Source organism: Sesamum indicum, linkage group LG12, assembly GCF_026168435.1.
Source record: "Sesamum indicum cultivar Baizhima isolate 11 linkage group LG12, ASM2616843v1, whole genome shotgun sequence".
Classification (NCBI taxonomy): Eukaryota; Viridiplantae; Streptophyta; class Magnoliopsida; order Lamiales; family Pedaliaceae; genus Sesamum; species Sesamum indicum.
This window is the reverse complement of record NC_142668.1, coordinates 16522140-16549078: the sequence shown is the minus strand read 5'-3', so window position 1 is coordinate 16549078 and position 26939 is coordinate 16522140. Positions and strand designations below refer to the sequence as shown.

The following is a 26939-nucleotide window of genomic DNA, read 5'->3' as shown; positions in this document are numbered from 1 at the left end:
TCCCTGATAGATTGCAGGTACGAGGAATGAAGTTGCAGTACGTCAAATGGCCACGGGTTTAATTATAGTATCTAGATCTCCATGGGTGTTGGTGTTTTTTTTTTTTTTTTTAATAATAATTTAGATATAATTATAAATTTGAAATTATCAGTTTATTTAAATATTTTTTATATTTGAATAAACTAAACAACATAATGAATTGTAGCTGTTTAATTAAAAAAAAAAAGAGAGAGAGGTTGATCATTAATATTTGATACTAACAAAAGAGTTTGATTGATCAAACAACAGGATCCTTCACTCGGTCCGGCCCAACATGGCAACACTCTCCCCTATGGGTTATATGGGCTCGGCCCAACATGAATTAACATTTACTGGACTTCAATTGGGCCCCTACACGTAAACACCAAGCTTTATTTAACACTAATGGCTTCTGATCAGAACAACAAGCATTCCTGTTTCTTATTTTTCCTTCAAGCAAAAGAAACTCAAACTGCATATACCTGGTGTCAGACTGTATCTTTCCTTGAATGGAAAGAATGCGAAAAGACTGCCTTTCCAGGGTATAGACTATAGAACAAAAGAACATAACAGAAGAATTGATCTTGAGCTGGACAAGTTAAGAATTTCTTCTGTTCTGTGAGAGAAGCTAAGCATCTTTCTATCTAAATGGAATCTAATCACAATGTACTGGTGGTACAAGAGGCAAGATGATGAACATCCTATATAATCGTGGTTTTACGTCAAAATAACAAGTCATCCAAGACTGAGAAGAAATGAAGTTCATGTTGCAGTTGCCATGGTGCTCATGTTTCTGCTTCATCAAGGCCAAAAAGAAAAAGTCAAAGGAGGAAGCCAAGGAACGCTGAAGCAAGATGAAGGGCAGCGGGGAAAGTATTGAAGAATAAACTGGAAGAACTTCAACAATCATTGACAGTTAACAAATTTTCCTTTGGTTCTTGCTAGAGAGGTGTCAACGTTGCTGATCTTTGTTAGGTCTTCCATCTGAAACTGTATGATGTAATGATCAAACTCGGATTAGTTGCTCTTCTTGCTTCCGTCCTTGACATCTTTTGATCCTAACCCCATCTCCTGCATCTGGTGTTCAACAGAGACAAGGCCAGTCTCTGCAAGGTAGCTACAGAACATAGATAACGAAATGTTAGAAATCTTAATAATCAATATTATGGCCTTCATTTAAACATGTCGAGTAATATGGTTATAAGCAGCAGAATAAAGATCTTAAATCACAACGCATACCATGTCTATTCATTTCTCAGATCACATGTTCACAATAAAAAGAAGTGGCGTAGAAACACTAGACATCAAATCGAAGAAAGGAGGATAACAAAAAGTAATGCTGCCAAAATTGCCACCCTGCACGAGTTTGTTAATAATGTACTATATGGCTACACCAACAGTTCAATCAAGAACCACCTAAGAATTATAATAGGATCTTGAACCACCTAAAAAGTTAGACTTTTTCACTCAACTCCTCAAATCTTGTCCCTGATCAGCAACAATAATAGGATCAGAGAGAGTAAAAAGTTTATGATAAACTAAATCAACAGATAGGAGCACTTGTATTATGCAAATTCAATCTATACAAAATTCACATTGCTCTTGGAGCCAAAATTTGCTGAGTACTACTTGTCAGGAAAGCGTATATGCTAGGAAACAAAACAACCCGTTTAAAGAAAAATTATTTCTTTGAGCAGGATCCCTACTCATATGAAAAGCCCAGACACTTCCACAAACAAAATACCAGTGAGCAACCAAAGAACAGGGGAGAAGAAATTGAATTTAAACTTTTTGATAAATTCAAGAAAACATAGCAATCCAAGAAAACACTCAGAAGTTTAACTTCAATGGAAATGAATATCAAGTATAGATTTCTATCTGTTTCTAGCAATCTGATCTAAGCCCCACACGTGATAAGGTGCTACTTCAAATAAATACAGTAGAAAGTATTCAATAACTTCTTGGGGCGAACATTTGGAGAACATAAAACAGAACACAATTCACATTAGTAATTGCAAAAATGAATCAAGACGTTAAAATACCCGCTAAGAAGCAAGAAAAGGGTGGCAGCGATCAGGACAAGGAATGTGACATGGAACATTAAGGAAGAATCACTAAAAGATAAGGCTAAGCCCAGCATAGCAGCAAGACACAGACCCAGCATAAGAAAGGCAATCTTCAGTATGTTCCAGGTGGGACCCTGAATTTGAGTTGCCAAAGATCAGAGTTCTATATGGTAGAAATATAGAGAAAAAGTTTAAATCTTGATTGAGGAAAAAGTTCTATATATGAGAAAACTTGTACAGACGTTGACTCCAGGTGCTAAGGCTCCAAGCATTACCGCTTCGGCTGAGGAGAAACGTTCTTTACTCGATGGCGTGGCCTCCATTCTTGGGAAAATTTAGATCGTAGAGTGCAGATTTTTGTGGGTGGAGCCTGGAGGGGAGGTGCGTGCTTGTGTGTGCGCGTCTGTGTGTGAGAGAGAGATAGAGAGAGAAGGAAGGAAGAGAGAGTTGGGCCGAGAATATTAAGAAACGCCGGATTTACGGTCCTTCAGTTTTCGTATAGGTATCAGCCCAATACATAACTTTTAGTCTTCATTTGATTTTCCCACCTTAAGGTTCTTGCTCTTTTTAGTTTCTCTCTTAAAACCCTCAATTGACTGAAAGGGGCGTTAATAAATACCATATGACGTATCAAAATTTTTGCTATACGCTGGCACTTGGATTATTTTTATAGACTAGGAAGTTGGATTGTTGCATAGTTTTCATCATTTTCTGATAAAAAAACATTACAGATTGTTTTCTCGTGCAGCATAATTGTTGAATCATGATATCCGAGACGATTCTTCTGCAGTGACAAACAGGTGGTGTTCATCAGTCATGCTCTATACCCCGATTCTATCTAGATTTATTGTCGACTTTATTTCTGAATAAGATTTCAAAAATTCAAACTAGACAGCAGGAATGACAATTTTGTAATTCACAAAATATATTTAAGAGAAAACTAAAGCAACATAGCAGGAAGAATCCCTGGAAAACCCTCCAAGAGAATGCAGTACTGCATGAAAATCAGCATGCATAAAATGACTTGTGTAATATCAACATTTGGAACAAGAGACGTGTGTTAACAGGTTACATGAAGACAGATTTAGCTGTGTATGCATATTTCAAGTATTAAATACTAGATATAGTTAACTCAGTTTCCCATGAAAGTAGGACCCCTTAGCTGTGAGCCTGGCTGCAGTTGTCTTTCTTTCTCTTTAAGATGCTGCAGCAGAGGTGGCTGTTCAGAGCTCAGTTCCCTACCAATGCCGCATACATAAGGAAATGGTCTTTGATAACCAAGGAAGAACTTATCCCTCTTTTGCTCTTCTGCTCCATAAACGAGAGGAGATTCTGGATAGATTTGTGGACTTCCAAAGTAAAGCATAGGACTTGATACCAAATGGTTTCCCCATTGATCACATAGATCAAAGCTGGAAAGCTCGTGGGGGTGAAAATTTCCAAAGGCAGGAGCACTGTAATGGATTGGAGATAAGTGATTGACGGGCATATTCTGACTGTTTCTATAGTGATAAAGCCATTCAGAAGAACTCATCCCAAGATATGGAGGGTATCCATCAACAAGACCTGACAGTCCAGGGACAAAACCTACAGGTGGACGAACAGTAGACCGGCCTATGTAGCCGCCAATTGGTGGTGCCCCTAGGATACCATCTGCCTCATTCCCAGTAGCAGTCTTGTACTCTGGTGAAATTAATGAATTTTCCCTCATCCAAGCAGCATCATCAGGTAACAAGGGGGCTGAAGGTGTTGGAGTAACACACGGAGAAGAGCTGTGAATTATTGTTGAAATGTGGCCCATTCCTACACCGGAGCCTGTGGTGTCATTAATAGAGAGATCAGAGAAGGATGTAGAAGCCATTTCATCGATAGGGCTTAGCTTTAGCTTATCAAAATCGTTCAGCCCTTTATCTCGTTCAATGTTTGAACTTCCTCTACTGAGGACCCAAGCACTGAGGGAGGGAGGTCCTGTGGGGTGTGTGGTTGAATCCTTCACTAGAGGTTCCTTCTGCTTGAATGACCTTTTGTGCCCAGAATTAGATGTAGTTGAGCAAAAACTGAAAGAATCAGTATCTTCCGTATTCTGACCAGATGACAATGATGTGGCACGTCGCAACCATTCATCAGCAAGTGTCGTTTGTATCTCTGTGCCTTCAGGACAAACTGGATCCTTCGCAGGTTTAGAAATATAAAGTGGCGCCGAGTTACGTCTCGTTATGGGCTTGAAGAGAATCACTTCTTCCTCTTCCATCGTATGTTGGGTTTTCTGATCAGAGCAAGATTCAATTTCCTCAGACATAGGTTTACCCTTGTTTCTTGGAGATCCATCAGCCTTCGCATCAGGCTCTTTTACTTCATGACTTGAAACAGATGCTGCATTTTCGGCATCCTGGTCCAGAAATTCTGTCGTCTTTACAGAGTTAAAAACTCTTCCCACTTTACCATAAGAGATCTGTTCCCAAGAACTTTTCGACATGTCCATAATTCTTGTTGCAGCATGATATATGCGCTGAGAACGACACTGATTTCTAATACTGTAGTTGTCCATGCACTCCATATGAGACGTGAAATCCAGCATTTCATGAACACGTGCTAATGGATAGAAACCCCTCAACTCATGATCTTCCCAAAGAGCAGTATGATCTAGAGGAGTTTTCTTCCCATTTTGCTCGATTCGGTCCAAGAGACCAGCCAAAGCACCAAAATAGTAAGACAAAGCATGCACAACCTTTTCATCAGCATCATATGCTTCAACTGTATCAAGTGCTCCCACTAACCACTCCAAAAAGACTAGCACAGCTGGTAAAAGTGGGCAGGTACCTCCATTAATTCCCCTCAGGCATCGTTCTGTAAGGCGACCCATGCAAATAAATATGGCAGCAAATGCCAACGGTGTCAATGCAGGATGCTTCTGATCATCTTTTTCTTTTGATTCCTCTCTTTCTTGGCTCTCCGTCAGGCTATGAACAACAAAGATGAACATCGAAACAAGCTGAATAGCATGGTAAGGGCCTCTTCTAGATGAATCCATTTTTTGGTAAGACTCCAAAGTGAGACCAAGTCTTGTATCATCCATTGCCAGCAGAGATTCTAAACTGTGCAAGGCTGAAGCAAGGGTGTAGGGAAATTCCTCCAAACTGCATTACATGAAAAGATTGCATCCAATAGCAGAACTCAATTAGAAACCTCACAAGACAACAGAGTGAGATTTAAATGTCCCGAAATCTAGACAAGCAGATAGAAAGAGTATTAAAATTCCAGTGTCCCAACTATTTAATTAACTGTTATTTAAACAATATGATAATAATGTAGTTTATAACTTAGAATACTAATATGCTACGACAGGTACCTGGATCCAGTTAAAAGGTAGCCTACAGTTCTGACAAGGATGGGCCATAAGTGGAACTTTTCAGGACAAACATTCTCCACGTCTTCTGATATGCTGTCCTGCTGAGAGCCATTCTCTTCATGATCTGTATTCTGCAAGTAACTTCTTTTGGAAGGGTTTAAGAAGTCAAGCTGCATTTGACTAGAAAGCGATTGCAACTTGGCAGACCTGTTCTGCAAATTCACAATACAGAATTGAAAAGTACACGCAAGGTCAAATAACAACCATTTCAATCCACAAGCAAAACGAAAAGAAAAAACAGTGCTATAAACTGACTATAGGGATTTGTCATTCTATGTGTTCATTAGAAGACTAGGTGTTGGACTGGAAAAGAATTATTACAAGAACAGATTATAAGAAGCTTTACCTCTTCGAAGAGTAACATAATGTTTCTCCAGGCATCAGGAAAAGGCTCCTTCACCGCCAGACTCCTTACACAATGGTACAATGCAAGGAAAGGATCACCAACATATGTTGCCAATAAAGCCAACTGCAGACATGCTCAAATTTGTAAAATTCATAGCCAATAGTGGTGTAAATAGTATTATAGAAAGCTTCAGAATGAGAAGGAGAGAATGATAACCAAGGTGCATAAACTATGCATAAACTAATCACACGAGATGGATGACTTGATATCCTGGATAAGGGGATATATATATATATAAGCATATACCTGATTATGGGGATTTCCACTATCTGGCCAAGTTCTGGTTGCTTCTAGGTAGTAGGTGGCTGCAGTTGACCACTCAGAGACATCAGGTTGCTTGGCAATTTCAGTATATCTAGCAAGATCCCCCAGACAAATTAAGAGGCGATGGCATGTATGCTGGCATGCATGCAGCTCTGTTTGCTTGGTAAAAAATGAGCTTTGGTTCTTATTGTCAAGGAAGATTTCTGCAGGAAGCCCACAACTTTTCCTAAGTTTTACAATCAATTTTGCATAGAATTCAGTTGCTTCAGATAAGAATGACTTGAATCCTTCCAAGCTTTTAACAGTGTTGCTCCGGGAATCGATACTGTGAGACGGATTTTCTCTTCTTATATTTTCTGACTGCTGCCTAATCTTTTTACGGAATTCATCTATGAGCACATAATGTAGCTTCCATAAATGATACTCAACTTCTTGACGCTCAACCACCTGATTGCTGTTCAAGAGTATTTTCTCATATCCAGTGCGAATTTTGCTGTATAGCTCCCAAACATCACCATGTAAAATACCCTTCAAATAGATCAATGTCAACATCTGTTTCTCACTATTAACAACCTGTAACACAAAATATCAGAAGCTAGTGAGTTTTTATTTAACGCGCTCTCGAAAAAAGTAAGTTCATACAAATGCAGCACCAAGAAATTACCTCAAGGAAAGACTTCTTTTGTTCCATCTTGTATAGCTACCGCCAATGCTACCGGCCAAGCTTCTTTCTTTTACAGCATAAACAACTTCCACCACAAATCAACTGTTAAAGCAATTGATTCAGCAACTAAGTACGGGATGGGAAAAGTTTTTACTTCAACAAAAGAACCCCACACACATACACTCATCACTATTTCACAAAGCATGTTCTTTCTCTTCATGAGTTCTAATGATCTAGTTTGCAGTTTCTTATAATAGAGAACCAAAATGAAATCTATACATTTCAAAATAATAAGAACAATAAGTGTTTTGAACAAGAAATAATCGAGTCGAAAGTAGAGAGAACAGTAATTGGCACTCTAAGTTTCAAGTATAATTTAGGACATGAATACGTGAACTCAATAAGTGGAGATTAATTGTGTTCATCTTTAATTTCCTGATAGGTATTCAATTTCTTGATAGGTCCACTTCTTTCGACGAGTAAATACATTCACTTCCAGTGTCCCCTTTAGTTTCTTTACGATCTCAACGACCCTTCTCAGCTCCATCACCCTTACCTCATTCGTGACCCAGAGTACATGTTCGAGGATATGAATCATAGGTATCTATCTCACTTCCTATTATTGCTCAGTACCATCAGAAAACTGGCAGCAGTTTGTAAAACAGAACACGGTGTCTGAATTACAAGCCTAGCTTAGCTTCTCTGGGTGATCCAATCATGATCAACTCGGACTAACAAAAACAGTTCCTAAGCCCAACCCTGAAGAAAGAAAGTATGTAATAAACAGCCAGAGGTAACCCTGAATACACAAAGACTGTGTTGATCATCATCATCATAACCACCTTTACCACTCAGTGAAATACTAAAGTCTTAAATTTTAATACAATACTGTAATAACCCATAAATGCACAAAAATAGTTTAGGTACAAACTTCACTCATCCAAATCAAAAGCAGAACAACATAAATCCGACTATAATTTCAAACTCCTCCTTGGGTGAAGAGGGGGGGGGGGGGGGCAGAAAACATGAAAACCCCATAATTCAGAAAGCATAAAGCAGTCAACCACAAGAACCTGAGGTTAGCTTCATTTATTCAACCAAACACCCCCACCAAGGCACCAAACAACACACAGCAAGAAAGTCGGTCTTTTCTTTTATCTGAGATACTGTATAAGCAATAAAAAACAGAGCACCTCAAGAATTTGCAGAGTCTAATAGAGTCGGACAGCAGTGATCCCTCAAGAATTGAGAACAAAGACACGTTTTACAGAGAGAGGCTGAGACAGACTGAGAACTGGCAAAGAAGGACATGGGGGTGTGTTTAACGGTGAAACAGACAAAAGGACATAGTGGGATTGCTGTTAATGAAGTTCGAGAAAGATTTTAGCTTTGCCCCTTTCTTTCTGGCACCTATATTTGAATTTTTAAAATATAGAAAACAAAAAGAAAAGTCGTTTACGTTAAAATGGACCCATCACCACAACCATTTTTATCTGAATATTTTGTCCTGAGATCACTTGAGAGGATCACTTGTAATCCAAGCTAAACTCCTCTAATTAGATTACACCACCTTTTCGAAAACACGCTTCTTTCTTTATTTTATTCATCACTGGCGGTTGTTGAATTTCTTTTTAGCCCTCATCAAGCCCCTATGTTAATACCTCGGAACAACTTTAATCTTCATCGTCAAAGGTTGTTATCATAAGGGAAAAAGGAATTATTATATACCTTAATCTCACATAATTTCATACGTTATCAGCGGCAAGAAGCCACTGTAATTAAATGATTAGAAGAAATTGGCTGGCTGTGGATTTCAATGGTTGGTTTTGAACTTGAACTTGTGTTATTTTATTATAATAATAACAATAATGAGGTCATTAGTTCGGGCCCTTATAAAATTTAAATTTTATTTGATAAACACATAAAATAATATTAATTAATATAATATTTATTGGAGACGGAAGCTTCCAGGATATTGCGGCAAGTGATGCATCTCCTTTGGACATTTTGGTGAAAGTATATATATGGTGGTAGGGGAGCACCAAGACAGAAACTAACCCCCATCATGAGATAAAGATCATAGGACGACATAACATGATATTAACAAATAATTCGTGGCTAGTCAAATTAATGCATGTAAAACAAGAATGGCCCCCACTGTAGTTGGTGTTAGGTTGTTGGGTTTTGTCTAAATCAACGCTTATTAATTACTGGGGATGTTTTCTGCTGCTGTACGTGTTTCAAAATCCTTCATCTTTGTGTAGTTGGATCACGCTTTGCTCTCAAAGATCATCAGATATTTATGGGTTTGGACGGTTAGATCGGGATAGCAACTGTTGTCCGAAAACTGAGCCACGCCGTATAGGCGCAGCAGCGTCTGAGTCTGAGATATTGTGGAAAATTCAGTGCTGATAATGTTCTTTGGTTGAAAGGTGGTAGTGGATGAATGGTCAATGGTGACCCGGTGGGGCCCCAGAGTTTGAATAAATAAAGACTTAAAAGAGTTCTAAAGCTACAAGGATAGCAGAAGTCAAAATTTTATATCATTTCTTGACTGCATGCATTTCTATTATGGGAACTCTTGTGTCCCCAAAAAAAACATTGCCAATTCTTATCTAAATTCAGATTACTAGATTTAAATTAATTACAAAATAAATATAATATATTTATTATGTAATTATAATTAAATAAAAATGGTCAATCACATTACAAATGTAATTCAAATTTAATTTGAATTTTTTAGAAAAATATTCACAAGATACATAGTTTTTCTTTTGTTATTTAACAATATTAGCTTCAAAGTAAATTCCATATTAATCTTTTTCTTTTTTTTGGGGGGGGGGGGGGGGGGGATGTGATGAAGAAGTGGGTTGAAAAGCAGTTGGATGATTTTGGCAAAAATAAGAATGCCAAATCCTGGGTATAGAGTACTAATATTACAATGCATTGTTTAAGAGAGAATAGTGAAAAATGAGGATAAGACATTGTTATAAGTAATTATTGGGAAATATCAGAAAGATCCAAAGAAATTATTTGATAGGACTGATCTCATCAATCAATTTCGTACCGTGTCATGGACTCTATCACTTAGGTATAGCCAACGTGCTGGTGGGTCATATTTTAATTTCTGAATTCATAATTAGTGGAATAAATTGAAATCAAATTCAAATAAAATTAGGAAATAGAAGCAGAAGAAAGTGAAGCGATTAATAGAAGTCCAATTGACTCACCAAAAAGAAGTCCATATTGTGCTGGGTTCGGGTTTTACTAATATAGAAGTAGAAATGTAAAAAGTTAGATAATACATTCAGATTAAAATTTGTTTTTAGAAAAGCGTGTTTCTGTTGCTTGATAGCTAGAAATAAAGCCTCCATTTTTAGGGTGAATTGAATTGCAGGCCACCAAATTGTTCGACTTTTGAGAGTATATAATACAACCTCTCTTACTCTGTATGCGAAAGAATAGAAAAAGTAGGGCCGGCCCAGACCCAAAAAGATGGATCCAAGTCTAGAGATTGAAAGAGTTGGGTAGGATCGGAGCATTATCTAATAATTTAGGACAGTCCTGGGCCCAATAGAGAAGGCTTGGTTCAACTATATTCATTCGAGCAGAAACTCCGAATCCGATCGAGATAACTGGGTTTGAGTGATTTGATGGCCCAAACAGCGCAAATGAGAATTTAAAGCCCACAAATAATTAACTAAAAAATAAAAAGCCACCCACCAACTCTCTCTCTCTCTCTCTCTCTCTCTCTCCATTCATTACCACACCACACTCCATTCGCTCCTCTGTGTTTTAGGTCAAAAGGAGAGATGAGTGTGTTTGGGACAACACATAAACGAAGAAGCACCTTTGCATGATTTTTTTCCAAAAGTTGCATTTAAACTTTAAACACCAAACATATTTCGATCCATTCATCATCACCACTGTTTATTTCTATCCCACTCAATCATTTTGAAATTCACAAATATTCACACTCTATTTTTTTTTTAATTATTAAAATATATATCCTATTTAGAAGAAGAAACTGAAACATGAGGTGGAAGCAAAATTTGAAAGAAAGAGAGTAGTTCAATTAAATTTAAATGTTGGTCCAGAAGTGAACAGCCCGGACTATAAATGGCATTGAAATGCAAGTAGCCGTTGCCCAACATTAATTAAGCAAGTCCACAGACAGACGCAGATGGAAATAATTCAAAAGTAATTATAACAAATCTCAATAAATCTATATCTATACACAAGCGAACATGCATTTCTTGAAACTACAAATATATCTATATATATATAATGCAAAATCAAAATAGATAAAAATCAGGAGCGCAATAATGCAAAAGGGCTGCCCCTAATTTGGTCCCCTTACAAACAATTCTGTCCTAAAATGAGAAAGTCAATGACTTAAAACTTGTAAGACTATTTGATAGCGATATGGCGCAGTGATAAAGACATGTTGGAGGAAATATATAGGTACCAAGAAAATTCCCATTTCAAAATTATGCTACAAATTATAATATAGAAATACAAAATCACAGTCTTCATTTATCAATTCTTGCAAAGAAAGAGAGTGAGAAGCGCATAGTAAAGGTGGGGGTGGGATGCCAGGCCATATCTTGGCATCTTTCCTTCCTTATCGGAGAAACAACAAAAGAGTCAAGATTCCTTGCCCCTTCTTTTACTCTTCCACTGACAGCTAATCCCATGTCCTAACCCCACTAATTAAAAAACAAAATAGAAAAAAAGACCCTTTTTTCCTCACTGTTTGCTCATGTGCACTAAAATTCTATCGTTGCCAATGCCAATTCAAAGTTTTAGCCCAAAAAGTAAGAATTTTATTATTGACTATTAATTTATGCATTCCGAAAACACCAATAAGAAGGTATTAAAGGTAAAATTCACGATAGATATGAACATTTTGAAGCAAAGATGGGTTCTTTTTTACTCATCTTTTTCTTTCAAATTGCCAATTACAGAACAATCATGAAATAACAACACGAGTTGCCTCATCCATCTCAAATCATATCTATCTGCTTTTACATTATAGAATGGTACATCATAAATTAAAACACAACTATTCCAACCCCAAAAAAAAGAATTTAAAAAAAAAAAAAAAAAAAACTCACTCAAGAATCAGCAGTAGTAGATGAACCCGCAAGTCTGGGTGAGGTAACCGGGAATAAGGGCAAAAGTCGGGGCTCCGAATCCCTCGGAGTATTCGCCGGCGAGGGATGCAAATAGAATCCCTTTTCTTTAATTGCCTTGTCCTCCGCCACCATGTCCAAGTTGTTATTCACAATAATATTAGAATTGTTAGCGCCCGCTACGCCCCGGTTAAACGGGTCTGGAATAAGTGGCGTAACCGGGCTGAGCACCAGCGACGGGAAATCAAGAATACTAGGGGAAAGAACTTCCGGCGTGCCGGGTCGGGGCGAGCCTGCGTAACCGGCCAAGAAACCCGGCCTCGTGTTGACCAACCCAGGAGCCAAAGGGCTGATCTTGAAGTTTTTGAGACTGTTTCTGCGTTCGTAGAGCTTGGAAGCGGATTTATCTTTTCTGGGCCCAGTCTTGATTGGCGGGATAGGGTTTCTGACAGGTTCCGGTCGGGAGGCGAGACGGGCTGTTTCGGTGGACCCTGTTAACATTTGAACAACCTGTTTGAAGGAGGAGGTGTCGGCCTGGACGAAGGTGGTCGGGTAAGGGTTATTAGGGTCGGATCTTGTTATAGGTACGTGAGGTGGTTGTGGTGTGGGCGGCGATGGGCGGTGGTGAAGGCCATTGCTGGTGGTGCTGCAACTGCTGCTTGAACTATTGGAACTATGGCTGGTCGGGGACGGAATTAGAGATGGGTTTAGGTTTTCTTGTAGTAATGATGAGTTCTCCATTGGTGGGTTTGACGTTGTTTTTGGTTGGAGAGTAGAGAGAGGAAAGGGTGTGTTTACGGAGAAGTGGAGATTTTAAGCACAAAGTATAGGAGTAGAAGTAGAAAGGATGAGAGGGAGAGAGAGAGATGGGGACTCCAGCATTACTTGCTAACTTTCTTTGGTTTGGTAGGAAACGTTCAGTTGTGTGTAGTTGAGGTCACCCCCCGTAAACCCCAACCGCAGGAATGCGCGTAAAATCCATCCATCTTCCTATATACTTCAAATATGAATTTCTATGTTATCACATATAGTACACTAATCTGTTATTTTCTTGATTCAAATTTTCCAATGATAGAATTTTAATAAAATATTAAAATGAATAGCCATCAGAACACTCAAATAATGTAAACAATACATACCATTTCAAACTTATTTTTGACCTCTTAAACTACCTATAAGTTATGCAGGAGAATTGGAGTATTTTTAGCGTTGACCGCGGACTCAATCATAATATATATTTACTTTATCTAATTCAAGTCCGCATGATAAAATTCAAATTTGAAATACATCCAAATTCAACTCTATCAAATCACATTTCACTTGAAGTAAACATAAATTATGAATCTTGCTGTATTCGTGTATAATAATAATATGAGATAATTACATTGTTCTCATTTTACATTTGTGTAATACATTATAAGATCGTATTTTATGCTTATTTCATGTGATATTGTGACATCTTTTGTGACTGAAATTCTTCTAATTAAATATTATTTTGCAGCATTAGTCTATTAAGGAAAAATGGAATGAAAAATGAAGAAATGAACCAAAATAAAAATTGGAGAAGACTCAAACTCGATTCCTGACAAGAATTTGGAACTGCTTGGACTGCCTTTTTTATAAATGAAGAGTTTAATCAGGATAATAATTTTATTTTCATTATTCTTTTAGTTCAATTAGAAACCTACATTTTTAATCTTAGTTGAATTAGGTATCTAGTTAGTATATATATGTGATGTAATTCTTTCATCATTTTTTGCCTAATAAATAAATTCATTCTTCATTTTTTACCAAAACTAATGATATTAGCAAAAAAACTTAAATAAAATTAATATTTAATTCAAATTGGCTTATTACAGACTTATTACATATCAAAATAATTTTTTTTCTGACCAAACTATCCTTAAACATCTTAAGATGGTAATGAATGTGAGATATCTTCACCCTCATAAGGGTAGTTTGGTTTGAGAAAAAAATTATTTAACCACCAGTAAGTTATTAATTAATCAATTTATAATAAATATGAATTTTTCGTTCAATTTTTTCATCAATATTAACAAATTCAATTAATTTAACCTAATAAAAAAATTTATTTATTAGATAAAAATAAATATTAAAAGTATTAAATATAATTACACCAAATATGAAGGGGTGTACTAAACAAAAACAAAGATAGGAAGGGAAAAGATAGATGAAGTTGACGCGGGTGAAGAGAGAGTAGGGATGAGATTAGAGTGAAGTCCAAGTGGAAGCAGGGTATTGGTGGTAATTGGAATTTTGAAGAGGAGGAAATGGTGGGAGTGGGACAGAGAAGAAATTGTCAAACAAGTTTCAATATTTGGCATTGACTTGAAAGTTGAAAGACCCCTTCCTTCACTGTACACATTGCTGCTCACCCTTACCTTACACCCCCGTCAAAATGGTGTGAACTTAATAGTCAAAATCAATTAAAAAATAAATAAAGAATTTGATGATAGTAATACAAAGTAGGGGGTATTTTGAAATACAATGATTGGGGGGGTGCTAATAAATAAATAATAAAATAGAAAGTTGATCCAATCTTAGTGTAGCATTCCAAGGAGAAAGCAACACCCACAAACACAAAATCAACCCTAAAATCCATACGCATCCATCTTCCCTACTATTCTAAATTATACTATCATTGTTTCACTAAATACGACTTATTTGGGTCCGCATAAATATTGATAAATGAAGCGAGGAGAACGTGAAAAAGAGCGATGAATCGTATTCTCCATTACTAAGCAAACAAAAGAAAGAAAGACAGAAAAGCGCGACTTTAAACAGAAGGGACCACCACCACCACCAACACCGCGAGCTTTTCCCTTTTAGATGTTCCGATGAGACCTCTACTCTATTTTTCCATTTTGCTGCTTTTATTTGTGACTTGAAAGTTGAAACACATCTCACCCTATATCATTTTTTTACTCTGAAAAAGGTATCCCTTTAATCATTACTTGTCTTTTTGTTTTTTTGGAAAATATTAGATCATAGATAGAAAGTTTTATTAGACGTTAAAACAATTAAAATATAGTAATGGATGGTAAGTCAGTACAGATTTTTTTAGAAAAGAGATTTTTGTAAATTATTTCAGTAGAGGTAGTCAGGGCAGTTATGGGCTAAGGCCCATAATTGAAAGCTGTATTGATGTTTGCTGTCTGTATTGTAGTCCTATTCATTTCAGGTTGTTTGTTAGGAATAATGGGCCTGTCCGAGGCTTGCTTGCTGAGGGCCAAGTTTATTTTGATGTGAACGTCAAATCCAAGAATTTGGCATTGGATACCAAATAGGAATAGGGAGGGGAAGAGAGAGAGTGGGTCAAACGTCAACTTTAAGAGAACCTGACCTGCTCTGCTCTGCTCTGCTCCTCTGCGCTGCTTACTATGTGTATGAATTCCTCTATTCACCAAACAAAACCTATAACTAGATACAAAATACACGCCGGGAAACGTGAGAGCCATATTTGAACACCACAAGCACCTGTGTCAATGCTCCTCCTTAGGGTGAATCCTTTGAAACTTATCTAATATTATTATAATTTAATTTAATTAAAACCATTTTTAATGAGAGAGAATCATTGCACCAATCCAACTTTATTGTTATTGTCACCAAGTTCGAAACGCTGCGTTTCACAGTACTGTACTCGCGACACAACATGCAATGCAATGCAACTACGGCCGAAAAGCTAACCCCATACCATAGCAAAGCTGCCAAACAACGTTACTACATAATTCAAATCCTGTAAAATGGAAAACAAATTAAAGAGACATGCACTTTAGCTCTAGCTACTTAGCAACAGTTTCTAATAATGGCATGGCATTTTCTTGTGCGGCTCGAAGGCGAACGGGCCAACGGTAAAGAGCTCAAATGGCAGCGGCTTGGTTGGGGCGGGGACGGGTGGCTTGGTGGTTGGCATCAAGATAGCCCCGACGGCTCCGCCGTGGAGGTTGGTGGGGACGCTGCACGTGGCCAGGGGAGAAGAGATTATAAACACCTTGCATTTGTGGGAGCCGGCTGTAGTCAGCTTCTGCGGCATGAAGAAGAAGTAGCCGTTCTTGTCGGTCTTGGTTTGCTCCACCAAGCTGTACTTTGTGTTGTTGCATTGCAGTTTCACTACCGCCCCTGAAAAACCAAACCAGTAAAATACAGCGTCAACAGCAAAACTTTAATACTCAAGAGTGAAGAGTTAAGAAAGCCTCGAGGGCAGACTAACCAGCAAGAGGAGCAGCTCCCACGAGTGTGTCGACACCCCTATACTTGCAGGACTTGCAGTAGACAACACCCTGAACAGCTACCTTCTTCCTCGGAAGAGGATAACTAGGTGGCTTCACGGGTGGGTAGGTCGGGGGCTTAACGGGTGCAGGAGCCGGTGGGGAGGTGGGGGGAGGGCTCACAGGTGGGTGGCTTGGGGGCGGTGTGGGAGAGTGGTGGTGGTGGTGGTGGTGATGGGGAGCTTCAGCCGGTGGGTAAGTTGCCAGCGTTTCATCACCATAAACGGTGAAGGAGGTGGAGAAAAGCAGAGAGAGCTGAAGAAAAAACAAGGCATTTGGTAAACGAAGAGAAGCCATTACGTGTAGTGTGTGTATGTGTGTAGTGAGAGCTGAAGAGGGAGTGAATTTATAGGAGTTTTTGGAAGCGGTATTTTTGTGGAGTTATTAATTGGGACAAAATAGTTTGGATGAAAAAGAGGGTTGCTGGAATCATAAGCGTGGGCCCTACTGCTGACGAGGCCCGGGGAAAAAGCGCCTTGTGTTTTGCTCGATATCTGATTTTTATTATAATAAGTGAACATAATATTGAAAAATCGTTATATATGATTGTAATCACAAAAGAGTTTGCATAAATCGCATTTAGGGGTTGAGTGAGTGGAGTGACAGATGTCTTCAAACTTCACATGCAGAGGGGAGAAGAGGACTCTCATTATACATCTTATTTAATTAATTATTTCGCACATATTTCTAGGCCTGTGTGGAAGTTTCCAATGACCCCTTTTTTTTTACTTCTCCTCTCTATAATAAGATTCTCTCGGATTTTAATGCTCAAGTTTCTCTGACAAAACACCTATTCATAATTTATAACAGCATTAATTATGAAAATACACATTATAAATAACCACAAATTACATTAATATCCCTCAAACTAAATTCCATTATACAAACACCTCCGTATACTCTTTATAAAATTACGAATATAGTTTTTAAACTATAGTTATCATTTTAATACTACATATAAATCCTTTAGGTAACACCGAGTGTATATATAATTCTTTTTATAAAAATAGAATTTATTTATATAATTTAATTTGATTTAAGAGAAAATACAAGTAATTTGCTTTGATTATAAAGAAAGAAAGGTAGAAAAATTAAAGTTTCAAAGGGTAGAGCAGTGGGTTGCATATGTAGATGGAAAAAGGACAAGTGTGAACCTTGGTGTATTTATTTATTCACTAAGTGGTCAGGCATTTCATTTATAGATAGACAGAGAGATAGCCACGGCCTTACATATATATATATATATTAATCCGGAACCCCCCTTTTCAGCACTATTTCCAGCAGACAGATTGCTTCACTTTTTTTTATTTCCATTCATTTCAAACTTATTTCTGGTGTAATTTTTGATTTTGATCTATTAATCCATTATTTTTGGGTCCAAATCTGATAACTTTTTCTTTATTTAATTAGTATGATTTGCAAATAAATATTTATGATTGAGTCAGAAAATAAGTAAATTATTAAGAGTTGTGAATTGCGTAAACGTAAATAAACAGTCAATTACAATTCATTTTTTAAATAAAAAACAACACCATTGATTTACGTGGAGAAAAAAGCGGTGGGATTAATGAATATTTCCAAGGCAATTAGCAATAATTGTTCACGTGACAGTGAGAGTAACCAATGGACAAGGAGAATAAAGGAGACCCTTTTTTTTGAATTGAATATAACACATTAAGACTCGGTATTGGTAGCATTGGATTAATACTATTCTCGTAATCTCACTCAGATCCCGCAATTAATCTCGTGTTTGAAGCCTCTACTTTTATTTATTTAGTTTTTCGATTTTTGCATCATTACTTGGCGCTTCTCCCCTCTGTTGTTTGTATATATTTTTGTTAACATTGGAGAGGGCAAAAGGGAAACTGTTGGACGTTGGATCCAAATAAGTTGAAGATGAATCGCTTGTTGGAAGATTTTCAGAATGAGCTTAATTTACACAGACCAATAAATGTTGAGAGATTCAAGAACCAGCAAACTATATACTTGTTAAGTTTGCAACAGGAATCTATCAACCATTAAAATAGAACACAACATACACAAACACAACTGTTGCATGGGAAAGCTGAAGAAATCGACGTCTAGGGCCAGACTGAGTCGACGCGCACACGGGCTTCTTCTTCTTGAACTTGATCTGAGCTGTAGCTTTTGCATTTACTCGGCAGACTTTTTGCAGTAGTACCACCGGCTGCCGTTTTGGCGGCTGGAGATGGTGATGAGATAAGGTTGTCGACAAGGTTTTCATGGCGAAGAAGCTCAGACAAGAGAAGGACCAGAGAAGCCATCTCCGACAGCTAAAAGAGATTAGTGGATTGCGGTTTAAATTTAGGAAGAAAAGGGAGTTTGTTGAATTGTAGACGCGAAAGGTGGTTGTTACAACTTCCGACGAATCTATAAGCATGGAATAGTTGTTGAAAATTAAACATACTAGTCAAAGTTAAACTTCCTAGAAAAAGAAAATAAGCGAGGCCGCGTGTAAAATATTTTTACAAGTACATAATATTAATATAAAGTATCAATAGTCAATAGATACTAATTTACAATCATAGTAATAAATAAATGAAATAGCTACACCAGAGATAGTCGGTGGATCTCATGCTGATGGGTTTTATTTATTTCCTTCCGGAGATGATTTCTGTTTGTGTAAAATGACATAGAAAGAGTAGTTGCGTAGGATTTATCAATTGTGTGCGTTTGTTGATAGCTTGGGGAACAATCGCATTTTGAGGACATCTACGAACAAGTTTGGCAGCCATCAGAGCATCTCCAAAGAGAGTCGCAACCTTCTGAATCCCACCAAAATCAATTATGTAGAGACGATTCAAAATGTCAAGACGCACTACTGTTGGTGATTCCAAAACCATTCATCTGGGTATATAAAGGCATGAATACTTGTGTAATGGATAGCATTTTCAGATGCCAAAATAATCGCTCACCGGCAAGAAATTTATAGACAGCAAGGGCATAATGCTACAATCAACAATGTGGACAAAATAATATCCCGCAATTTTATTTGGCAGCAAAAATAAACCCAAGTCCTTGATTAGCTCAGATAACTCTTAGCACCAAAATAACATTTTATACCGCAAAACAATAATAAAAATATTTCTCAGATGAGAAGCAACATGGATGGCGATTTTCAAAGGTCGTCATCCCTGGACAATAAAGTCAAAATTCGCTTGCACCTAAAAAGATCAGCAAAACATCACAGATGATGCCTCCTACAGTTTACGGGTGCTGGTTTTAGTTGCCCCCTTAAACAGACATTAAGGCAACGCTGGAGTTGAAGGTCGACAACATTAGCGACTGCAGGAGACTTTTTCTTGATGCCTCCTATGGCTTGTGGCCTGGAAAAGAAGACAAGTCAAATCTAAATATCAAGATGGGACAGGCGGAGTGTTAAACAGGAAACTTTTGAAGGAGCAGGTGATCGAGTAAGCAAATTGTTCCCATATCTATTCCAGCTTATAAAGCAGGAAGTTATCCTGCAGGGTGCATAAATGTCATTGCTAGGTTCGAATAAATCAGGAAACCTCATTGAGCCACATGAAACTGCACAATCACTAAGACAGGAATGAAAAATTATAGAAAGAAATGAGAAAATACAAACAAGAACACTCACTCTAGAACAGTAAATGAGAATTAGTGAAATGTGGTTATGCAGCATGCTAGAGATGTCAACTTTCAGACCGTAGAACTAATAAATAAGCCCAATCAGCATCATAAAATGACCATATAAAAAAATACTCGCACCAAAGGACACAGTACCATGAATGATACAGTTCTACATTGCCTAAAGTGGTCGCTAATCAGAATTACTACTCGGGAATAATACTGCAGATTCCACATAAGTATAAAGAATGCAATTAAGGTACATCACTAATACAACAAAACCAACAAACTAGAAGTTAGATGCAGCATGAATAAATTAATTACAACACATAAAACTTTAATATATGAGAATTCAAAAGTTACCTTTTTTAAGCAATAGAACACCAAAAAGACACTGAAAGACCATCAGACCATATCATATCATTATTCTGATATCATTGCGCACAACTCACAAGCCTATTTATAAAAGCCACCCACATGTCTCCTATCTTTCTTCTTACCCTATAGGAACTTCAGAGGAAAAGAATAAAACAACCGCAACATATCACCATGAACAGCCAGAATTTAAATGAATGCTGAAGAATCACTCAGCAACAAATACATAACTAAGGAACATCATGTGCAACATTTGTTGCAGACAACAGAATGATAGATATTGTATCATAAACACATAATACAGAGTTAAAAACTGTTGGAGCTGAAATATGTATGGTGACAGAGAAAATAAGAAAATAATCCTTAAAGCAGTATCACAGTTAAAAATTTCTGCCGCAAATGAACTATTTCACCATGATCATCATAGAACTGTCAGGATAGTAAAAAACAGATGTTGATGGATTAATAACCTTAAGCAGCTTCATCCTTGGTTTCCTTGTCTTCTCCATCATTCATACTAGCATTAGCCTCCCCTCCATCTGCATCCTCCGCAGGAGGCTGAACCTGATCCTCCTCTGCCAATGGCTCCTCTACATAATCATTGTCAAATGCGTCCTGTGGGACATCATATATTCTCACCTGAGGTTTAGATGGATCTTTAACAAGCACATACTTGCCTTCTTTCAGTTTCATACACAAGTCCACAATGCTCTTTACTATACCCCACATGTTAGAAGTGTTGAGGTTGATCTGCGTAGCAAAATCCCTTGGTTTGTACCCCACAACTGCCAATATTACATGATTAAAATGATCCCTAGGGTGAACCCTAGAGACATATCCCAATTTCATCATATCAGCACCTGCCAGCAGAGCCTGCGCAGTCCATTTTGCTAATTTATTAGCATTGTTCTTCAATTCAGTTGCCAATACAGCACCCCTTTGGGTCTCCAGCTTCTGCCTCCAGTCCACACCTGAATACTTGGGATCGAACTCATTCAAGGCATTAAGTGTTAAAAACGACCTCTGATTATTTATGTCCACCACACTGTGCACTTCACACCGTGAAACCAGATACATATCATCGTCCAATTTCCACCTTCTATACCTATAGCCAACTGGGGCGACCTCCTCTCCTTCACTTGCGAATGGATTGGGCTCCTCAAACGCCACTTTATTCCCATCCCTAATCAAAACCTGCTGCGAAAAGTTCTGATTAATATAAGCAGCCTCTACGCTCAATGAATGTATAGAATTAATATCATCCTTAACATCAGGCAAGGGCTCCTGGGAAGTCTCATGAACAGACAGCAAATCCAACTGCGACCCATCTCTCTTATCAAAGAACAACTTATTCCCCACTCTCTGAACCACGATATCCCATGAGTAAACTGACCTGGGGGCGCACATTAGTGTCGACAAAATAGTATCCGTAGCAAAAACTGTAGCTTTATCCTCATTAGCCAAGCGCCTAATAACTGGATCATCAGTTGTTGTAACTTTAAAGAAATTCCGACTCTTGAAACGCTCCAATGCACGGCAATTCTTTGGGGTAATCCGATCATAAGACCTGTCATAGAACTCGAGACCACCACAAATCAGCAAATCCTCAGGCTCCGGAACTGAAAAGGATAATTTTGAGAAAGTGGAGAACGGAATCTGATCGAGCATATTCCATTCAGGTTGAATATCAACCGAAGACTTAAAAACAGATGATTCACGGCGCTGCGGCATCTGCGAACGGTTTTGATGGTACAGCCTGTCGCGCCGGGCACGTTCTTTCTCGGCTTCGCGCTTGCGTGCCTCCACTTCTTCATCTCGCCGTTGGGGGAGCTGAGAACGCGCGTTGTGGGCATTGAATCTCCACCTTGGATTGAATTTGGGGCGATTAGGATTGTAATGGTGAGATTTAGCGGAAGTGTCGACAAGGCGGAAGGACGAGTCTTCGTCGGCGGCGAGGGTTGCGAAGGAGTCGTCACCGGAGAAATCGAATGCAGAATCGGAAGGGTGGTGAGCGCCCTGTTTTGAACCGGGCCTTCCAGGGTTGGAGAGTGCCCTGGTCCAGTCGGCGATCCGGCCCAGCTTGTCGGAGCGGGAGAAGGGGGCGAAGGGGACGTTGGACGGGTGGTTAGGGACGGAGAGCGTGGCGGACGTGGAATCTGGAGGGCCCCAACCGTCGGGGTTGAACGGCACCGGACCGACTTCAAAGCGCGCCATGATTTTTCTACTTGTTCAGATCGGAGCTAGGGTTTTTTGTCTTCCGCGCTTGTGATGGTGAGGTGGGGAAAGGAGAGGCTAGGAAACCCTAGAAAGAGGATTTTACAGTTGACAGAAAAGCTTTGAACTGGAATGACGGTTTTGTCCTCGGATACTGTGTTCGAACGCTTTGTCCATTAATGGGCTTCTTATATTCTGTGGGCTGGTTCAAAAGGACTAGTAATATAGAAGAGATCCATTTAAGAGTCCAATTGACAATTGGGCTGCCTTCATTTTCCATCACACCTCCTACTTATTTTCTTGTCCTAACTTTTAATTATTAGCAAATTAGAACAATAAAACTGTAAATCAACAATTTTTTTGTATTAATTTCAACAATGTTAACAAATTCTTCATCAGATTTTTTCGGATATATCTTAAATTCAATGTACTTTAAAATTTCAACTCTAAATTTAAATTATTATTTTCGTTTAAAATTTATGTATTTCAAAATTTTCTAATGTAGAATCGTTTGAAATGTTTGGTATAATAATTTATTTTCACATGAGTTATCAGTTGGAGGCAACATTACATAGAGTTCTCAGAATCCATAGATCAACTGAAAGCCAGATATTTTGTCGCTCCTATTGTATTGCTTGATTCTCTCAGTGACACCTTGATAACGTCTTTTGTCAAATTAATTTGGCATGAATATTAGGAAGTATACGTGTATATTTATCTTGTTTTATGTGAGTTTAATTCTAACACAAAAATATGACAGAAAGATCCTAACCCTGGTTCATTAATGCAGATCAAAAATTTCTTTCCGGCATTATGAAATTAGTAAAACTCTCATCTTGATATAAATGGAAAGCTCAAAACTTATATTGCCCTTGATAATATGTGGGATTAATTAACAGATTTTTTATCTTCGTAATTAAAAAGAATTAAAGTCGTGGGTCAAACTGAATTTTGCTTGGCAACGATGATTGGAGTAGTGTGGATACGTGACACTGAACTGGTGTTGTTTGTTGGGCACAGGGAAGGGGAAGCAGCAGCCATGCGAATGGCAGTGTGGAAATGGGACGCCGCATTTCAATTGTTGAAGGTCATTGTCATGATCAGCATAGCATGTCAGAGGAGAAGTATTTTGGGGTTAATTGCTCCCTGTGGCCTTAATGCTGCTGTTCTAATTCACCACATCTCCCACCAAATTGTTGTATTAACGTTATCAAGGATGAAGCACATCAAACATTAAAGTGAATCCACACAAACACACTTGAATTTGACCAAAAAAGTTGGTGGATGGGAAGAAACTACTGCTAAGTAACACTTTTCTCACACAGAGAATGCTACGTAACTCAATTCAAGACCACTCAATCATATCTATACCACTGCCCTTTACCTTCAAATATCTATCTTCAAATTCACTTGTCCGTATCAGTATCGTCATTTCCCTATCCCCCGTCCACCCCTTTAATTTCTTTTGCTGAACAATGCACTATCTATATATGTTAAATCAATGTCAGCAGATTCCACATAAAGACAACTAAACAACTTTATTTCTTACGCTACAACAAATATTATAAATAGTTAGTAACCACTTTAACCCATTATTTGTCCGACTGATTTTACGAGTGTAACTGATATTCGTCGTGATAGATAATTATATTTTTATATTGATTTTATTTAATTTTTGTTTGATAATATAGTTATTTACTACAATTTTTAAACCTATAACCATTAACATGTAGACAATATATAGTAAAATTTCTTCTAATGTTATATATATGCATGTGTATGATCGATAATGCATTGTAACAAATATAGGCAGATGGTTGAAATTTGCAGTTAACAAGCTTTTTATGAAGAAAATAAGCTATAATCTGATGCATGTAATTATTAACTTGTTTGCATTTCTACTCCAAGAAAGCTTACATACACATATATATATATATATATAAATTCTGTCTTTCTTTAAGCAGCCCAGTTCTGATAGAAGCGAGCGGAAAATCGATGGACAAAAATCCAAACAGCTGAAACTTGATGAGGAAAACACTACATTTATTGAGAAATGAGAATGTTGAGTCAGACAACAATAAATAGCACATGATCTACATATATATTAAACATCACCACATGGATTTTCAAATAAGATGTCTGGACTATAATGATCAATTAACGTCGTACACATACTTTCTCAGCCTCTCAGAAATCCTTGCGGCTCCATAACCTTGTGCAGGCTCTCCAATCTGGAAAAGAGAAGGATCAAAAACACATAATTAACTTCACCCCACTTGCGATTTTGGTAAGAAACTAAGTAAAAGCGCACAAGAACACAACTGCAACTTCAAGAGTTTTATACCTGGCAATGTATAGTATGGAAGATGGAATTTTCAAGTACAGAAAAGCTGGCATTGAGGACCTCCGCACCTTCTTCATGAAGCAGTCGGAGCGTTTGAGTGAACATGAATTGAGAATTGAGTCCAGTTACCAAAGCCACCTCCAGGGCGGAGCCCACCACGCGAACGTCGACGTTGGGTAAAACAAGGCCTCCAGAGTTTGAACAACTGGACCTAGCACTTGAATTTGCAGTTGCAGAAGACAGTCCCACGAGGCAGTTTTTCTTCTGCTTCATTTTCTCAATGTTAGTTTGCAGCTTCTTTATGTAGTTGGTGGCTCCTTCCAGTTGGTCCGGCAGCGAAGCAACTTCCTACACACACAACTCAGATATTAGGCCCTGCAGGTTAAAACACACATCTCTATGTCGTGCATGTGAAGAAGAGTAAAAGAGGAAAGCAAGTAAGAACCCTAGGGGTTTGATGGGGCACGAGGGAGCTGAGCCTGGAGCAGAGGGTCTTCATCTGATTTCTCCGGTTTTTCTCGATGGTTTTCCTGTCTGCTTTGGAGGGATTAGGGTTGTGATCCATTGTGTACGTAGCTCAACTGCAGATCGCGAGATGGATGCCGCGGAGTGTATTAATTTAATTTAGATTGTTGAAAAGTAGTAGAGAGTAGTAATAATATATAGTAATTAATGTCAAAGATCTGATGAGATTGGGAAGGTAAAGTCGAAGATGAAAAAGAGAAACAGCAATTAATAGTGCTTTATTTGTGGCGCCCACCTTTTCACCATCTTCCTCAATCCATCCATTTCATACCCATATCACTCAATCTCATCACCACTGTTTATATTTCGGCTTCCACATTACTATATTAGTTCACTGATTAACAAATCATCATTCATATGATCAAACTAATTTATTACATAAACTTACCTAATTTAATATGATCACATAAATATACATATATATATAATGTTTAGATTTGTATTTTGAAAATAGTGAGATAGAAAAATAGGCCCTTAAGTCAAAAGAATGGTTTAGTGCCATGAATGAGGAAATGAAGTCTCTTAAAGACAACCATACTTGGGAACTAGTGCCTAAACCTAGAGACCGCTCCTTAGTTACTGTTGATTGTCAAATTATATATCTTTTATATTATATATATATATATAAATGTGTATATATATTATATAGAAAGTTGAAACATAAAAAAAAACACACAGATTAGATATAAAAATACAAAAGTAAACATTAAATGTGTTTTATTTTGATTTAAGAAATACAAAAACATGAAACCAAATTGTTTTGTTGGACTGTAAATTTGAACTTGATCACATATTAAAAATTAATTAATAGCTCTTAATTAAGGGTGTGAAATTAAAACCAGATTGATCTGAACACGTACATAATTCTTACCTCATCCTTCTGACATCATATCGCTTTATCATCTGCGGCATCATCGGACCCAAACAACTTTTCTTTTATTATTATTATTATTTTGTATACTTTTTACTTAATTTGTTTAATAAAATGATCAAACACGTCCATATATTATTGATATCATTCAGTTATGGAGAGACAGAATTTTTAAATAAATAAAAATAGGGAAGACGTATTAGAAAATAACACGTGGAATTAGCTGTGTGAAAGATATGGGATTGGATTTTCTAATTTATATCTCATTGCATCTTATAATTTATATTTAATATATATGTGTCATATGTATAAACATATCATTATGTATTTTATTAGGATAGTAAATTATATACGTAGAGTGTATATATTAAATAAAATTAAAAATATAATAAAATTTAGGGAAAATAAATTCAGTACGTTAATATATATATACAGTAGGAATATATTTTATAATGGAGTAATGATCAGAAATTGAAGTCAATGATGTGAACGGTGTGACAACATAAGTCATTATAGTTCAATCCGATCAAGATCTGTGATGTAATAAACGCGTTTATGAACATAAGGTAGCAAGCAGTGTTGGGTCATGGAAATAAGTTAAAAACGTTTCTCAAATTAACGGACTTGATGATGCCAGAAATTGGAACTATGATTGGATTTGGTGCTATGGGATCAATGATCTCCGAACTTATGTTTGTCTCCTCAGATCTCCCACAAAAATTAAAAAAGCCCCTCAACTTCACAAAC

General features: G+C 37.5%; 6 protein-coding genes across 10 annotated transcripts; all 6 read right to left on the bottom strand.

Annotated features, from left to right (window-relative positions):
• Positions 1–428: 428 nt before the first annotated feature.
• LOC105175550 (uncharacterized) lies at positions 429–2655 on the bottom strand. 2 transcript variants are annotated; one of them, XM_011098017.3, is made up of 3 exons: positions 2360–2655; positions 2061–2218; positions 429–1135 (listed from the first exon to the last, which is right to left on the bottom strand). In XM_011098017.3, the coding sequence occupies exons 1-3, from the start codon at positions 2405–2407 to the stop codon at positions 1036–1038; spliced, it is 306 nt and encodes a 101-aa protein (XP_011096319.1). In that variant the 5' UTR covers positions 2408–2655; the 3' UTR covers positions 429–1035. The 2 variants fall into 2 exon arrangements, with proteins under 2 accessions (XP_011096319.1, XP_011096318.1); XM_011098016.3 differs by having other exon boundaries at positions 2327–2648.
• Positions 2656–3079: 424 nt separating this feature from the next.
• LOC105175549 (Telomerase activating protein Est1) lies at positions 3080–8256 on the bottom strand. 4 transcript variants are annotated; one of them, XM_088876305.1, is made up of 7 exons: positions 7901–8256; positions 7384–7586; positions 6828–6929; positions 6146–6736; positions 5840–5962; positions 5434–5645; positions 3080–5221 (listed from the first exon to the last, which is right to left on the bottom strand). In XM_088876305.1, the coding sequence occupies exons 3-7, from the start codon at positions 6852–6854 to the stop codon at positions 3217–3219; spliced, it is 2958 nt and encodes a 985-aa protein (XP_088732431.1). In that variant the 5' UTR covers positions 6855–6929; positions 7384–7586; positions 7901–8256; the 3' UTR covers positions 3080–3216. The 4 variants fall into 4 exon arrangements, with proteins under 4 accessions (XP_088732431.1, XP_011096316.2, XP_088732430.1 ...); XM_011098014.3 differs by lacking the exon at positions 7384–7586; XM_088876304.1 differs by having other exon boundaries at positions 6828–7586; positions 8021–8256.
• A 3472-nt stretch (positions 8257–11728) lies between these two features.
• On the bottom strand, positions 11729–12899 carry LOC105175548 (VQ motif-containing protein 4). The gene has a single exon (XM_011098012.3). The coding sequence runs from the start codon at positions 12701–12703 to the stop codon at positions 11945–11947; it is 759 nt and encodes a 252-aa protein (XP_011096314.1). The 5' UTR covers positions 12704–12899; the 3' UTR covers positions 11729–11944.
• Positions 12900–15557: 2658 nt separating this feature from the next.
• Positions 15558–16590, bottom strand: LOC105175547 (pistil-specific extensin-like protein). Its single transcript, XM_011098011.3, has 2 exons — positions 16194–16590; positions 15558–16102 (listed from the first exon to the last, which is right to left on the bottom strand). The coding sequence occupies exons 1-2, from the start codon at positions 16546–16548 to the stop codon at positions 15783–15785; spliced, it is 675 nt and encodes a 224-aa protein (XP_011096313.1). The 5' UTR covers positions 16549–16590; the 3' UTR covers positions 15558–15782.
• Positions 16591–19236: 2646 nt separating this feature from the next.
• On the bottom strand, positions 19237–22569 carry LOC105175545 (eukaryotic translation initiation factor 3 subunit D). The gene is made up of 2 exons (XM_011098010.3): positions 20709–22569; positions 19237–19598 (listed from the first exon to the last, which is right to left on the bottom strand). Exon 1 carries the CDS (start codon positions 22450–22452, stop codon positions 20710–20712), a length of 1743 nt encoding a protein of 580 aa, XP_011096312.1. The 5' UTR covers positions 22453–22569; the 3' UTR covers positions 19237–19598; position 20709.
• Positions 22570–24327: 1758 nt separating this feature from the next.
• Positions 24328–25501, bottom strand: LOC105175544 (basic helix-loop-helix (bHLH) DNA-binding superfamily protein). Its single transcript, XM_011098009.3, has 3 exons — positions 25242–25501; positions 24797–25144; positions 24328–24683 (listed from the first exon to the last, which is right to left on the bottom strand). Exons 1-3 carry the CDS (start codon positions 25359–25361, stop codon positions 24606–24608), a joined length of 546 nt encoding a protein of 181 aa, XP_011096311.1. The 5' UTR covers positions 25362–25501; the 3' UTR covers positions 24328–24605.
• Between the last annotated feature and the right edge of the window lie 1438 nt (positions 25502–26939).

Excerpts from the sequence above, each read along its gene's own strand:
- LOC105175550 (XM_011098016.3), bottom strand. The coding sequence starts at position 2,407 with ATGGAGGCCACGCCATCGAGTAAAGAACGTTTCTCCTCAGCCGAAGCG. Across the intron at positions 2,219-2,326 it reads CCTTAGCACCTGGAGTCAAC|GGTCCCACCTGGAACATACT; the intron begins GTCTGTACAAGT and ends ACTCAAATTCAG. Across the intron at positions 1,136-2,060 it reads CTTTTCTTGCTTCTTAGCGG|CTACCTTGCAGAGACTGGCC; the intron begins GTATTTTAACGT and ends TATGTTCTGTAG.
- LOC105175549 (XM_088876305.1), bottom strand. The coding sequence starts at position 6,854 with ATGGAACAAAAGAAGTCTTTCCTTGAG. Across the intron at positions 5,963-6,145 it reads GTGGAAATCCCCATAATCAG|TTGGCTTTATTGGCAACATA; the intron begins GTATATGCTTAT and ends GCATGTCTGCAG. Across the intron at positions 5,646-5,839 it reads TTATGTTACTCTTCGAAGAG|AACAGGTCTGCCAAGTTGCA; the intron begins GTAAAGCTTCTT and ends GTGAATTTGCAG.
- LOC105175548 (XM_011098012.3), bottom strand. The coding sequence starts at position 12,703 with ATGGAGAACTCATCATTACTACAAGAAAACCTAAACCCATCTCTAATT.
- LOC105175547 (XM_011098011.3), bottom strand. The coding sequence starts at position 16,548 with ATGGCTTCTCTTCGTTTACCAAATGCCTTGTTTTTTCTTCAGCTCTCT. Across the intron at positions 16,103-16,193 it reads GGGAGCTGCTCCTCTTGCTG|GGGCGGTAGTGAAACTGCAA; the intron begins GTTAGTCTGCCC and ends TTGGTTTTTCAG.
- LOC105175545 (XM_011098010.3), bottom strand. The coding sequence starts at position 22,452 with ATGGCGCGCTTTGAAGTCGGTCCGGTGCCGTTCAACCCCGACGGTTGG.
- LOC105175544 (XM_011098009.3), bottom strand. The coding sequence starts at position 25,361 with ATGGATCACAACCCTAATCCCTCCAAAGCAGACAGGAAAACCATCGAG. Across the intron at positions 25,145-25,241 it reads TGCCCCATCAAACCCCTAGG|GAAGTTGCTTCGCTGCCGGA; the intron begins GTTCTTACTTGC and ends TTGTGTGTGTAG. Across the intron at positions 24,684-24,796 it reads TCCATACTATACATTGCCAG|ATTGGAGAGCCTGCACAAGG; the intron begins GTATAAAACTCT and ends TCTCTTTTCCAG.